Source organism: Paroedura picta, unplaced genomic scaffold, assembly GCF_049243985.1.
Source record: "Paroedura picta isolate Pp20150507F unplaced genomic scaffold, Ppicta_v3.0 Ppicta_v3_sca21, whole genome shotgun sequence".
In the NCBI taxonomy this organism is placed as follows: domain Eukaryota; kingdom Metazoa; phylum Chordata; class Lepidosauria; order Squamata; family Gekkonidae; genus Paroedura; species Paroedura picta.
This window is the reverse complement of record NW_027518618.1, coordinates 1,918,269-1,931,824: the sequence shown is the minus strand read 5'-3', so window position 1 is coordinate 1,931,824 and position 13,556 is coordinate 1,918,269. Positions and strand designations below refer to the sequence as shown.

The window sequence follows — 13,556 nt, the reverse complement described above, 5'->3', positions numbered from 1 at the left end:
CGCGGCGGGCCCGCTCGCTCGCTCGCTCGCTCAGTATGTGGCAGCCGCAGCCTCAGGCGCAGCAGCCCCCGCCGCCGCCGCCGCCGCTGCTGTCCGGGTCGGCCATGGAGGCGGAGCGGGCCTCGGCCCCGGGGGAGCAGCCGCCCCAGCCCCCGCCGCTGCCCCCGCAGCAGCCCCCCCAGCAGCAGCAGCCGCCGCCGCCCCCGGGCCGCGGGGAGCTCAGCCTGCCCGGCATCCTCCACTTCATCCAGCACGAGTGGGCGCGCTTCGAGGCCGAGAAGAGCCGCTGGGAGGCGGAGAAGGCCGAGCTCCAGGTGCCCCCCCGGGCGGGAGGGGGAGGGGGAGGGGCGGGCGCTCTCCTCCCCCCCCTGCTGGGCCTGCCGTCGCCATTTTGGGGGGAGGAGGAGAGACCCCCCCTCCCAAGCACCCTCTTCTCTGGAGGGGGCGCCCCCTTTAGTCCTTTACTCGCCACCTCAGTTATTGGGGGGGGGAAGAGAGACCCTCTCTCAATTTCTCCCCTCAGTTCCTCTCCCCATCTCCCTCATTTACTCCTCAGCCTCGTTTGTTTGGGGGGGGGAGTATGAAATGACTGTGCTTGCGGGCCCTCCCGGGGGGGCCTGGAGATCTCCCGGAATCCTAGTCGACCTCCAGGCCAAGGAAGGAAAGGATGGGGCTGGGTGGTGATGTTATACTTTGTTGAAGCCCCCCCCTGAGCTCCCCCCCTGAGCTCTGCTCTTTCAAGGCTCTAACCCCAAATCTCCAGGAATTCCTCCAATCTCCACTGGTGACCTTAGCTGTGGCTCGGGGCATTGTCAGTTATTCCTCTTTCCAGCCACCCTGTAAGGTAGGCCAGAGCAAGAAGGCTGCTATGTTTGGGGGTGGGGAGGGGTGCACTTCCACCCTGTCTCCCCCACAGGCTAGGTGGGCCTCTTCTGTTCCCCCAGTGTGGCTGTTTCCTTTTTCTTCCTAATATGTGTGTATTGGCATAGGTGCTGTGATTCCTGGCTGTTTAATCTGTATTTTTAAAAACCTGAATTATTCTTCCAAGGAGCTCAGGCAGGATGGTTCTCTCCTCTTATTGTTCTGTCCTTACAGCAGCCCTCTCAGGTAGGTCAGGCTGGGAGAAGGGGAATCCCCAAGATGACCCGGCATGCTTGGCGGCATAGGGGAGACCTGAACCTGGGCCTGATGCTTAGCCTGACCCTTACTTTCTGTAGCATGGGACTAGGGAGAGGTAAGCCATGGTCTTTCCCATATACATTCCATGTGTTTAGTCTCAGTCTGATATCCTGCAGGGTGGCTTCTTGGGGAGGGATAAACCGTCATCTTTCTCATATCCGTTTCACAGTCCAAAATGGGAACACTGTCATAATCCCTCCCTTTTCTCATTGCAAGGATTTCTGCCCAGTCTCCTCCACTGCTGCTAAATCAACCATTGCTTTGGGCTGGGGTTTCTAGGTAGGAGTTTTTTTGTGTCTTTCTTAAACATGCCCTGCTGCTAGGAGCTCCGGGCAGTGTAGATATTAGTCCTGTGTTATTGTTTTATCCTCACAGTGACCTTATAAGGTAGGTGGCACCAAGAAAGGCTGATGGCCCAAGGTGATACCTGTCCAGGTTACCATACCTTTTTGGCCCAGGCATGTTCTTTCATCTTATTGGGGGGAGGAGCTGCTTTGAGGCAGAAATGAAGAAGGATGACCAGCCTATCCTTGGAAGAAGGTTAGACTAAAAGTGTTTAGAAAAAAAGTCATGTTTGAGAGCCAGCTTCATGTCGTGGTTAAGAATGGTGGCCTCTTATTTGGACACCCTGGTTCCCCATTCTTCTTCCATATGCAGCCTGCTGGGGGACCTTGGGCCAGTCACAATTCTCTCTGAGCACTCTCAGCCTAACCTACCTCACAGGGTGTCTGCTGTGGGGAGAGGAAGGGAAGGCACTTGTAAGCCTCTTTGAGACTCCTTTGAGTAGAGCAAAGCAGGGTATAGAAAACAACTCTAATTCTTCTTCTTCTAGATAGTGCTCAGTCCCAGCAATCATTTAATGAGTGAGAGAAGCAACCAGAAACGCAGGGCAGAAGTCATTCGTCCTGTATGCAGGATCCCTGTCGCTCCATAGAATTGGAGAGGAGTGCTTGCTTGTTTTAAATCTTTGTGCCCTGCCTTTCTCTGAGGAGTCCTAGCGGAGAGTTGTGTAACTGTTGAATAAGAGGTCTCTTCAATTCCAAGCAGTCACATTCCTCCGTGGTCCTTTAAAGCAGGGATCATCAACCCCCAGTTTACAGCCCGTTGTGGCTCCCTCTTTCCACCCCACCCCCCACAGCAAGAAGCTCACCAGGCTGCAAGCATATCAGCCCTGGCAAGCTTCTTTCTGCGGGAGGTGGGGTGGAGAGGGAAGGCCGGCAGGTCCGCGCATGCATGTTTGTGCGGGGCTGCCGCGCATGCATAGGGCCCTGGGTCACCCTCTCCCCCCACCCCTTGGCAATGGGCCGCAACCTCAAAAAGGTTGCGGACCGCTGCTTTAAAGAACCAGCCTTTAATTTGGCTATTGAGAAGTCTTCCCGAAAGCATAGTCCCCACAGAGGTTAGGCCGTCCCGGTGTCCTCCATCGGCCACTGCATAGGCCCCTCCCAAGCGTCAGACCTGCCACAGAGAATAGCTCTTGTTTGGAAGAGTGTGCAGCTGGAGTCCTGTGTTGTGAATTGCATGAAGTGGAGGGATGGATGACTCCTGTGTTCTCCTTCACCCTATCCCAAAAGGGAGCATCTGGCTGGGAAGGCCCCGGAATATGTCTCCTAAGAGACAGAATTGGCTCTCTTCCCTGTGAGTGCTGGGGAAATGGGTGCATCAACCCTCCCTCTCTCATGCTCTGAAAGCTGTGGAAGCTTTGCGCTGTGCTCTGTTGCCCTCCAGATGTCCCAGGATAGGCCCAGTCTTAGCCGTAGCGGGCTCCTCTCAGCCAGCAGGAAGAACATTCCTTCCCTCCCAGGACCCAGGAGTCCCATGATTTGAGAGTCCCACTCTCCAAGGTAGTCACCCTCTGAATCCCGATGCCAAAAGGCAACCTCTCTGCCCTGTTGTTGACCCTTCAGTGAACTGGTTGTCCACTGTGTGAGGCAGGATGCTGGACTAGATGGACCATTGGTCTGACCCAGCAGGGCTGTTCTGAAGCCTTGGACTCTCTGCTCCATTGTCGGCTGTCCAGATGAACTGGTGGTCCACAGTGTGAGGCAGGATACAGGACTAAATGGACCCCTGGTCTATGCCAGCAGGGATCTCCTTATGTTGCCCCAAGTCTGTTTACTGCAATAATCCTTAGATTTGACAAGCATTTGGGGAGGGGGTGGTGTATGTAAAATACATCATAGTTAATGGACCTCCCACCTTAAACAAAGGAGATCATTTATCTATTTATTTATTTATTTGTTTGTTTAGATTTCTATTACCATTTACCCTTGAGGCCGTACCCCTCTTCTACCCAGGTCAACAGGAACAACCCTATGCAAGTGAGATGTTGTGGTCACTCACCACAATATCTTAGCTTAGAGCTGGTGGCTGTATCTCCAGATAACAAGACACCCTTCCTGGACCACTGTTAATACGTTATCTATAGTATCTTACAGTATTGATAACGTCCTGACCTCCAGCCAACAGGGGTTAGAGATCAGCTGCTTTTCTGAGCATGCACATGTGCACATTTGTCTGCAGGGTGTATTTATGCGTAGAGAGTGGGTCTTGTTGGTGGGCAGACATGCCCCTCATCCAAAGCCATTTGGGATGCTGATGTTGAATTTTGGTGATGGCGCCATCCAGTGCCACCTGAGCCAGCATCAAATCAGAGCCCACATCCCCGGGGGGATTGTGAAACAAGAGATATTCAGAGGTGGCTTGCCATTGCCTGCCTGTATGTCACGGCCCTGAACTTCCTGGGTAGTCTCCCAGCCAAATACTGACTGGGGCTGGCCCCTCTTAGCTTCTGAGGTCTCACGAGATCAAGCTAGCTGGGGTTACCCAAGTTGGCTCTAGGGATGTTAATGGAAACTTGCTTCCAGCTAATATCAAAGGTTTAAATTGCTTCAGGTCAGTAACCAGCTTGGTGTAGTGGTTAGGAGTGTGGACTTCTAATCTGACAAGCCCGCTCCTCCACCACATGCAACCAGCTGGGTGACCTTGGGCTCACCACAGGACTGAGAAAACTGCTCTGACCGAGCAGGAATATCAGGGCTCTCTCAGCCTCCCCTCCCTCACAGGGTGTCTGTTGTGGGGAGAGGAAAGGGAAGGCGACTGTAAGCCACTTTGAGCCTCCTTCGGGTAGAGAAAAGTGGCATATAAGAACCAACTCTTCTTCTGTCTATCTGCCAGATATTTAGCTGTGAAATGGGGAAGGGGGGACTGGATAAAATGCCTCCATCCCACTGGAGTCTGTTGGGGACTTCATACGTTTGAAGCCTCCATGCCTCAAGGGGTGCCCTGAAATCTCTTGTTCTCAACCTGGGGTTCGGGACCTCTTTGGAGGTTGAACGACCCTTTCACAGGGCAGGGTGACCAGCTTGGCCGGGGGGACACAATCCACACAACAGCCTTGTGGGGTAGATCAAGCATTTGTCTGTCTGGAGCAGCGGAAAAGAGCGAGATCAGCATGGTGGGACAAGAGGCAGAACTGAACTGGGAAACCTGGAAAAAAACAATTTATATACAATCATGAACAATAGATCTTCACGCCATTGGTCAGTTTCAGTTTAATTTCTGTGAAAGAACCCTTGCCTAATTTTATGGCTGGGGGTCACCACAACATGAGGAAGTGTATTAAAGGGTTGCGGCATTAGGAAGGTTGAGAACCACTGTCTTTAGGAAAGACAGGGGTATTCTTTAGCATCTCCAGTTGGTGGTGGTAGATTGGTTACTCTGGGAGGAAGCTAGGAGGGGTGACTGTCACACTTGAGCAGGGACCTGTGGGGGGGGGGTATATGAATGTACAGATGTGCACCCTTCATCACCCCCTCCCCATTTCTAGCAGTCCATAGGCTGCATTTGGTGTGAAGGAAAATGGCATTTCCACTTTCCGTGGAGATGGGGAGGGGCGTGAGTGGTTGGATTTCGCTACCACGTGTCCAGTAGCAAATGGAGGGGAGCTGTCAGGTGTTGGAGAACCAACTCTTCCCTCCGGGGACGGAGGTGGCCGGGGGGGGTCACGGGTTTCAGTGTTTAGGCAAAAAAGATTATGAGAGCTGAAGAATAGAGGTAGGGAACCGATGGACTCTTGCAAGAGCTGGGGGAAAAGAGGAATTTCTGCTGAGGGGCATTTGTGTGTTTATCCCGCTTTCACTTCTGGCCAGCTGGTTCCTGTGTGGTTTCGAAATCTCACTTGACCAGGGCAACAGAAGGGCCGAAGTGATGCGCAAACACGCCACAGGGAACAGGGTCTCCCTCAACCCACTTTCGGCTGTCTTAACTGCCCTGCGTCTGCAGCCAGAGCTCTGTGGAAGGGTGGGCAGGGAGTGAAGCTTCTCCCTCTGACTTAGGGGGTCACACGGTAGAACCGATGGCTGTTGTACTTCCAAGCAGGGGGTAACTGTTGGGAAAACTTGCCTATGGGATGTCTTGATGGCCACGGACAGATACAGGCAAATGGCTTCATAGTCTGAGGGGAGAGAGATCTGGGTTGCTAGCAATGCTTAGCTGAAACTAGAACTTCCATGTACAGAGGTGGTATACCTTTGATTTTACTATCAGTCCATATGGCTGTTTGCCCTCCTGTGTTTCCTTGGGGAGTTTGGGTCACAGGTCCTGATACAGACAACTTCTTTAGATGGTAAAGAATTCCTTTATCCTGCTATAAATGCTTCGTATCATTCCTGCCAGTGGAATGGCCCTGCTAACTCTGACCCATGGCCCTGCTAACTGTGTCCAGGTCAGGAAGGCTGAAAGTCGGAAGTCGCTTTGAAGGGAGTAGGAAGCGGGCTTATTTTTAACTCCCCATGTTTTAGGCCATGTTTCGTTTGTCCGTAGTCAAGCAGTTTTCTGAAACTATGCAAAAACCTGCCTATCCAAGGAGAAAGTGGGATGTGTGAAGCACACCGCAAGCAGCAGCCAAAGACAAAAAGCAGCTTTGGCATGGAAAATTCTCTAAATAATCTCATTTTCAAACTGCCTCCAGTTCCCTGGAAAAAAAATAGATGTGCCTATTTTTGTCATTTGTCGGTATAGAGATTAGGGAAGACATCAGTGGGGGCGGGGGAACAGGGCACCGAATAAGAAGAAGGATATTGGAAGAGGGGGCTTCAGGCAGAGGAGGAGACTGGTCAGGCATGGCTACCCCTGGGGATTCTGCAGCTAGAAGATGCTTGTCTCTGGGCATGGACTAAGGGTAGGGGGATGTTTGAGAATAGTGTATATATAAAATTATGCATGGGGCGGAGAAAGTCTACAAAGGGAGCTTGCATCCCTTTCCCCCAAAGACTTCTATCTGGGGGCATCCAGTGAGGCTGATGAGAACAGATTCTGGAGGGAGACCAAGGTAGCCTGGATGGTGTTTCTCCATCTATGCCAAGCTCAGCTACTAGCACCCTACCTGCCCCCAGAACACCTGGCCACCGTGATCCATGCAACGGTCACTTCTAGGTTAGACTTCTGTAACTCGCTGTACACGGGCCTACCCTTGTCCCTAACCCGGAAGTTACAGCTGGTATAGAACGCAGCTGCACGGGTCCTCACTAAATCATCTTGGAGGTCCCATGTTCTGCCTCTGCTGAAGCAGCTGCACTGGTTGCCAGTTTGTTTCCGGATTAGGTTCAAGGTTCTGATATTAACCTTCAAGGCTCTACGCTGCTTGGGTCCTGCATACTTGAGGGAACGCCTGCCTCCTTATGCCCCCTGCAGGGCACTTTGCTCTGTGGGTAAGAATCTGCTGATGATCCCAGGACCCCGGGAAGAACGCCTGGCCTCAACAAGGGCCTGAGCCTTTTCAGTCCTGGCCCCTACCTGGTGGAATGAGGTCCCGGGAGAGCTGCGGGCCCTGTCGGAGCTCTCTACCTTGGGATTTCTGCCAGGCATTTGTCTGAGGTTGGGTGGTGGCCCGGGGGCTAAGATCGGGCCCCTCTCCCTGGGGGTATTAGCCAGTATTAGACTGGCCTGATTCCCCAGATTGTTCCATCCTATGCCCAATTAGCCATCCGTTCCCTTCTGCTCATCCAGCGTTCCTGTATAGGAATAGTTTTTCTTAATCACTATCATTGTGACTGAATCATTGTTTATGGGGTTTTAATGGGGAATTTTAATGGTTTTAATGTACTGTATTTGTATTGAAACATTGTGAACCGCCGTGAGCCGGTTTCTGAGAATAACGGTCATAGAAATCAAATAAATAAATAAATATTTCTTTACATGCCACATTATTCAAATGTGGACTTGTTGCCAAAGAATGTACAGGTGTCCACAGAGATAGACAGCTTTAAAAGGCGATTAGACCGAGCCGTGGAGGGGGCTAGTAGCTAAGCTGACTGAAGGGAACCTCCATGTCCAGAGGCACTAAACTTTTGAATCCCAAAGCCAGGAGGCAACATCAGGAGAAGGCCTCATCCACTGTGCTTTGCAGTTGGCCCTCCAGAGGAACTGAGTGGCTAGTGTGAGACAGGAGGCTGGACTGGATGGGCCCTCTCTGGTCTGACCCAGCAGGGCTCCCCTAATGTCCTTAGGAAGGCCTCGGCTTCCCTGCCCTGTGGCTGGCCCTGCAGAGGAACTGGCTGGCCCCTGGGTGAGACGGGAGGCTGGACTGGATGGACCCTCCCTGGTCTGACCCAGCAGGGCTCCCCTGATGTCCTTAGGAAGGCCTCGGCCTCCCTGCCCTGTGACTGGCCCTGCAGAGGAACTGGCTGGCCCCTGGGTGAGACGGGAGGCTGGACTGGATGGGCCCTCCCTGTTCTGACCCAGCAGGGCTCCCCTGATGTCCTTAGGAAGGCCTTGGCCTCCCTACCTTGTGGCTGGCCCTGCAGAGGAACTGGCTGGCCCCTGGGTGAGAGGGGAGGCTGGACTGGATGGGCCCTCTCTGGTCTGACCCAGCAGGGCTCCCCTAATGTCCTTAGGAAGGCCTCGGCCTCCCTGCCCTGTGGCTGGCCCTGCAGAGGAACTGGCTGGCCCCTGGGTGAGACGGGAGGCTGGACTGGATGGACCCTCCCTGGTCTGACCCAGCAGGGCTCCCCTGATGTCCTTAGGAAGGCCTCGGCCTCCCTGCCCTGTGACTGGCCCTGCAGAGGAACTGGCTGGCCCCTGGGTGAGACGGGAGGCTGGACTGGATGGGCCCTCCCTGTTCTGACCCAGCAGGGCTCCCCTGATGTCCTTAGGAAGGCCTCGGCCTCCCTGCCCTGTGGCTGGCCCTTCAGGGAACTGGCTGGCCCCTGGGTGAGAGGGGAGGCTGGACTGGATGGGCCCTCCCTGATCTGACCCAGCAGGGCACCTCTGATGTCCTCAGGAAGGCCTTGGCCTCTCTGACCTGTGCCTGGCCCCATGTGAGATGGGAGGCTGGACTAGATGGATCTCTGACCTGATTCAGCAGTGCTGTGCTTATGTTCTGTGGATCTCTGCATCTGCGTTACTGGTCCTAGTCCCCAGGGAAGATCTTCCACACAATTCTTAGGGTACCATCTGATAGTTTTCTGAAGTGCTTTGGTAAAGCCTCTTGTCTTGGGCCGTATGGAGCGGCCTTGCCTGCAGTGTGACTTGTGCATTAGTGATTCTAGAGCCCAGCTATCCCTGGAGGTGAGCAGCAAGCAGCCCCACGCACACATAGCTCCCTTCTCCTGCATCAGGGCCTTGTCCATCAAGGCCAGTTTCCCCTACTTGGACTAGCAGCCGCTCTCTGGGGCCTCTTCTGCATGACCTGCTGCCTCATCCATTTAACCGGGATTCAATCCCGGACCTTGTGTGTATGAAGCAGAAGCTCTCCCCCTGAGCTATTGCTTCTGTGTAACACCCTGCTCTTGCAAGCCAACTTGGTGTAGTGGTTGGGAGCGTGGACTTCTAATCTGGCGAGCCGGGTTTGAATCTGCGCTCCCCCCATGCAGAGCCAGCTGGGTGACCTTGGGCTCATCACAGCACTGAGAAAACTGCTCTGACCGAGCAGGAATATCAGGGCTCTCTCAGCCTCACCTCCCTCACAGGGTGTCTGTTGTGGGGAGAGGAAAGGGAAGGCGACTGTAAGCCACTCTGAGACTCCTTCAGGTAGAGAAAAGTGGCATAAAAGAACCAATTCTTCTTCTTCAGTAATCTCAGGGGTCTCTCAGCCTCCCCTCCCTCACAGGGTGTCTGTTGTGGGGAGAGGAAAGGGAAGGCGAACGTAAGCCGCTTTGAGCCTCCTTTAGGTAGAGAAAAGTGGCATATAAGAACCAACTCTTCTTCTCCTCCTCTGCCTAGGGCCAGGCTCTCCGGCAGTAATGCCACTTTCTCCTCTTTAGGAAGAGAACAGATCTGCTTATGCAGCTAAGACACATTTTCTGCTCTGGTGCTTTAGAATGGTACCTTGGTGTCTGCATCCTGGCCTTTCGATCATCTGCTCACCTGCTCAGTGAACTCCAGTGATGGCATGGAGGAGGCTTAACTGGTTTAGTAAGAAAGCGGCTACCAAGCACCTGCTTGTTTCTTCCCCAATGTTTTTGTTTTGGATCACTGCGTACAATTAAGTGCTGCCATCGATACACTGCTCCCCACCCATCTTATGAAGGGTTTTTCTCACTCATATCCTGCCTCCACAATGCTTGCTATGTCTCTATGGCTGTCCATTTTTTGAACCTTTTTGCAGGATGAAATCCTGTTTGTAGGCGTGCTATGAAAGGCAAGCCAGGTTTGATTCCCCGCTCCTCCCCCACATCTGGCGAGCCGAGTTTGAATCTGCGCTCCCCCACATGCAGCCAGCTGGGTGGTCTTGGGCTCGCCACAGCACTGAGAAAACTGCTCTGACCAAGCAGGAATATCAGGGCTCTCTCAGCCTCACCCACCTCACAGGGGTGAGGTCGTGGGGAGAGGAAAGGGGAGGTGATTAGAAGCCGCTTTAAGACTCCTTCGGGTAGAGAAAAGCAGCGTATAAGAACCAGCTCTTCCTCTTCCTCCTCCTTCAGTAATCTCAGGGCTCTCTCAGCCTCACCCACCTCACAGGGTGTCTGTTGTGGGGAGAGGAAAGGAAAGGGGATTGTAAGCTGCTTTGAGGCTCCTTTGGGTAGAGAAACGAGGCATATAAGAGCCAGCTCTTCTTCCATTTGCTCTGCAACGGTCAACAGTCCTGAAGAAGTATGCATGCACACAAAGGCTTATAAAACTTTGCTAGTCTTGCAGATGCCACTGGGGCGAGACATTGTTCTCTTGCTTCAGCCCTACATGGCTCCCCTCTGAGTCCTGTGGGTGATGCCATAGCTTTGAGTGGGCACTCTCAGGTAGGGGAGTGCCAGTTTCTCATTCTGTGGTACGTAACTGAAAGGATTTGACATGGCTCCCCAAGGCTGGTTCTTGTCTCTGCTACATTCTGGCTTGCCATGTGGCCGGGAGCCATGCACATGCGTATCCTCATAACCCCGTGTCTCTAACCTTTGGGTCTTGTCTCCTTCAGGCTCAGGTGGCATTTCTCCAGGGGGAGAGGAAGGGCCAAGAGAACCTCAAGACAGATCTTGTCCGGAGGATAAAGATGCTGGAATATGCGTTGAAGCAGGAAAGGTGAGTCGTGTTCCCCACTTCTGGGCATGGGGTGTCAGGTTCTTGGGGTCATCTTGGGCCACATCTTCAGAAGCTAAAGTCCATGGAGATTAGAGATCTTCGTGCCTGTCCCTGGATCATTAGAACGGTGCTTCTCTACTGCCCTCTCTTCCTGAGGGCCATCTGAACACAGTTGTGTCCCTGGAGGTCCCCCTCCCCCACCCTGTAAAAATGCCAAATGGTCGACTTCCACATTTGTTTCCTGCAACGTTTGTTAAAGGTTTTCTCGTTGCAGGTCCAAGTACCACAAGCTGAAATTTGGGACCGAACCGAACCAAGGGGAGAAGAAGCCAGATGTCTTGGAACCAGGTATTGGATTCTTGATATGGCAACCCCCAGGAAAGCCCCCCCCCCCCCCAAGGAAATGATGAGTTAGAATGCAAGAGCTCTACTCGGTCAGACCAAGAAGGGCCCATCCAGTCCAACCTCTTGTCTCACAGAGTGGCCGACTGGTTCCTTTGGAGGTCCAGCCACAGGGCAGAGAGGCCGAGGCCTTCCTAAGGACATCAGGGGAGCCCTGCTGGGTCAGACCAGGGAGGGCCCATCCAGTCCAGCCTCCCGTCTCACCCAGGGGCCAGCCAGTTCCTCTGGAGGGCCAGCCACAGGGCAGGGAGGCCGAGGCCTTCCTAAGGACATCAGGGGAGCCCTGCTGGGTCAGACCAGGGAGGGCCCATCCAGTCCAGCCTCCCGTCTCACCCAGGGGCCAGCCAGTTCCTCTGCAGGGCCAGCCACAGGGCAGAGAGGCCGAGGCCTTCCTAAGGACATCAGGGGAGCCCTGCTGGGTCAGACCAGGGAGGGCCCATCCAGTCCAGCCTCCCGTCTCACCCAGGGGCCAGCCAGTTCCTCTGGAGGGCCAGCCACAGGGCAGGGAGGCCGAGGCCTTCCTAAGGACATCAGGGGAGCCCTGCTGGGTCAGACCAGGGAGGGCCCATCCAGTCCAGCCTCCCATCTCACCCAGGGGCCAGCCAGTTCCTCTGGAGGGACAGCCACAGGGCAGAGAGACCGAGGCCTTCCTAAGGACATCAGGGGAGCCCTGCTGGGTCAGACCAGGGAGGGCCCATCCAGTCCAGCCTCCCGTCTCACCCAGGGGCCAGCCAGTTCCTCTGGAGGGCCAGCCACAGGGCAGGGATGCTAAGGCCTTCATAAGGACATCAGGGGAGCCCTGCTGGGTCAGACTAGGGAGGCCCATCCAGTCCAGCCTCCCGTCTCACCCAGGGGCCAGCCAGTTCCTCTGCAGGGCCAGCCACAGGGCAGGGAGGCCTTCCTAAGGACATCAGGGGAGCCCTGCTGGGTCAGACCAGGGAGGGCCCATCCAGTCCAGCCTCCCGTCTCACCCAGGGGCCAGCCAGTTCCTCTGCAGGGCCAGCCACAGGGCAGAGAGGCCGAGGCCTTCATAAGGACACCAGTAGAGCCCTGCTGGGTCAGACTAGGGAGGCCCATCCAGTCCAGCCTCCCGTCTCACCCAGGGGCCAGCCAGTTCCTCTGCAGGGCCAGCCACAGGGCAGAGAGGCCGAGGCCTTCATAAGGACACCAGTAGAGCCCTGCTGGGTCAGACTAGGGAAGGTCCATCTAATCTAGCCTCCTGTCTCTCACAATAGCCAACTAGTTCCTCTGAGGCAGAGACCAAGGCCTTCCGTGATGTTGCCTCCTGGCACTGGGGTTCAGAGGCTTGACTGCCTTTGAGCATAGAAGTTCTCTTTTGGTCACCATGGCTAGTAGCTTTGTGCTGCAAGGGATGTTCCAATGTCAGGGCTGCATGCCTGAGCATTGGCCTCTGTTTGGTAGTGAAGAGCAGTGATCCACTGAGGGGGGAGGGTAGGAAGTGATGGGAATGTTTTGGGTCGAGACAGGGGGAAGAGGTCAGAGTTTGAGGTCAGAGCACCGGTTTTGCTTTGTGTAGAGAAGATCCCAAGTTCAGTCTCTGGCTTCTCCCGTGAATGGGGAGGGAGTGGGCTTTGTCTGACAAAGCAGCAAACTCTGGTAGGGGCTCATGGGAATTGTAGTCCATGGACATCTGGAGGACCACAGGTTGACTACCCCTGGTCTAAGATGGTTAAGTAGCCCCTGGAAGCTCCTTCTGGAACTCTGCTTAGGCTCTCCATTTTTCCCAGAACAGCGGAGGGCCTGCCTAACCCTCGCAAGCTTCCCTCCGCAACTGACAGGGCCTTGACAAGGTTCTTTCTTTCTTTTTGCCCCTAGTCTCCAACGGGCCAGCAGAGCCACTTTCCTTGGAAAGCAACCAGTTCATGTGGAAAGAGGGGCGCCAACTCCTCCGCCAGTGAGTACAGCGACCCGGTGGGCAAGCAACACGGGAGAGCGTTCTGGCTACAGCTAATGAGCTGTTTCACTCGGGGATGGGCTTGTCCCCCAGCCTGCTAGTTGCTGATCCTTGGGTTAAACTGGAAGTCTGGGTCTTGTCTCCCCAGGTACCTGGAAGAAGTGGGCTACACAGACACTATCCTGGACATGCGCTCCAAGCGGGTGCGCTCCCTGCTGGGCCGCTGCTCCATGGAGCTGAACGGTGCTGCCGAACCCAGCAGCTTGGGGCCGGGCCCTGCCTCTGGCCCCGCTGGCCTTAACGGGGGCGAGTCCCTCCTTGTCAAGCAGATTGAGGAGCAGATCAAAAGGTGAGTGGCGTTGGGCTTCCTCTTGCTATTGGTGTAGAGGGAAGGAGCTCTTCCTTCTGGTTGGCTGAGCTCTCACGCTTCCTGGCCCTGTCTCCGGAAAAAAGGGCGGGGTGGTCCCAAGGCCATCCTTATTGGTGGTGCATGCCTTGCACTGAGTAAGTTTTGGTTTTACTTGCCCATGCCTGCATTCACAGTGTT

General features: G+C 54.7%; 1 protein-coding gene across 1 annotated transcript in view; it reads left to right on the top strand.

The window, feature by feature from the left end:
* Positions 1-35: 35 nt before the first annotated feature.
* STRN4 (striatin 4) overlaps positions 36-13,556 on the top strand; it is a 31,995-nt gene continuing 18,474 nt past the window's right edge. Inside the window, exons 1-5 of the mRNA XM_077318468.1 lie at positions 36-314; positions 10,589-10,692; positions 10,967-11,040; positions 12,931-13,009; positions 13,158-13,358. Coding sequence (XP_077174583.1) covers positions 36-314; positions 10,589-10,692; positions 10,967-11,040; positions 12,931-13,009; positions 13,158-13,358 — 737 coding nt within the window. The remainder of the gene's footprint in view (positions 315-10,588; positions 10,693-10,966; positions 11,041-12,930; positions 13,010-13,157; positions 13,359-13,556) is intronic.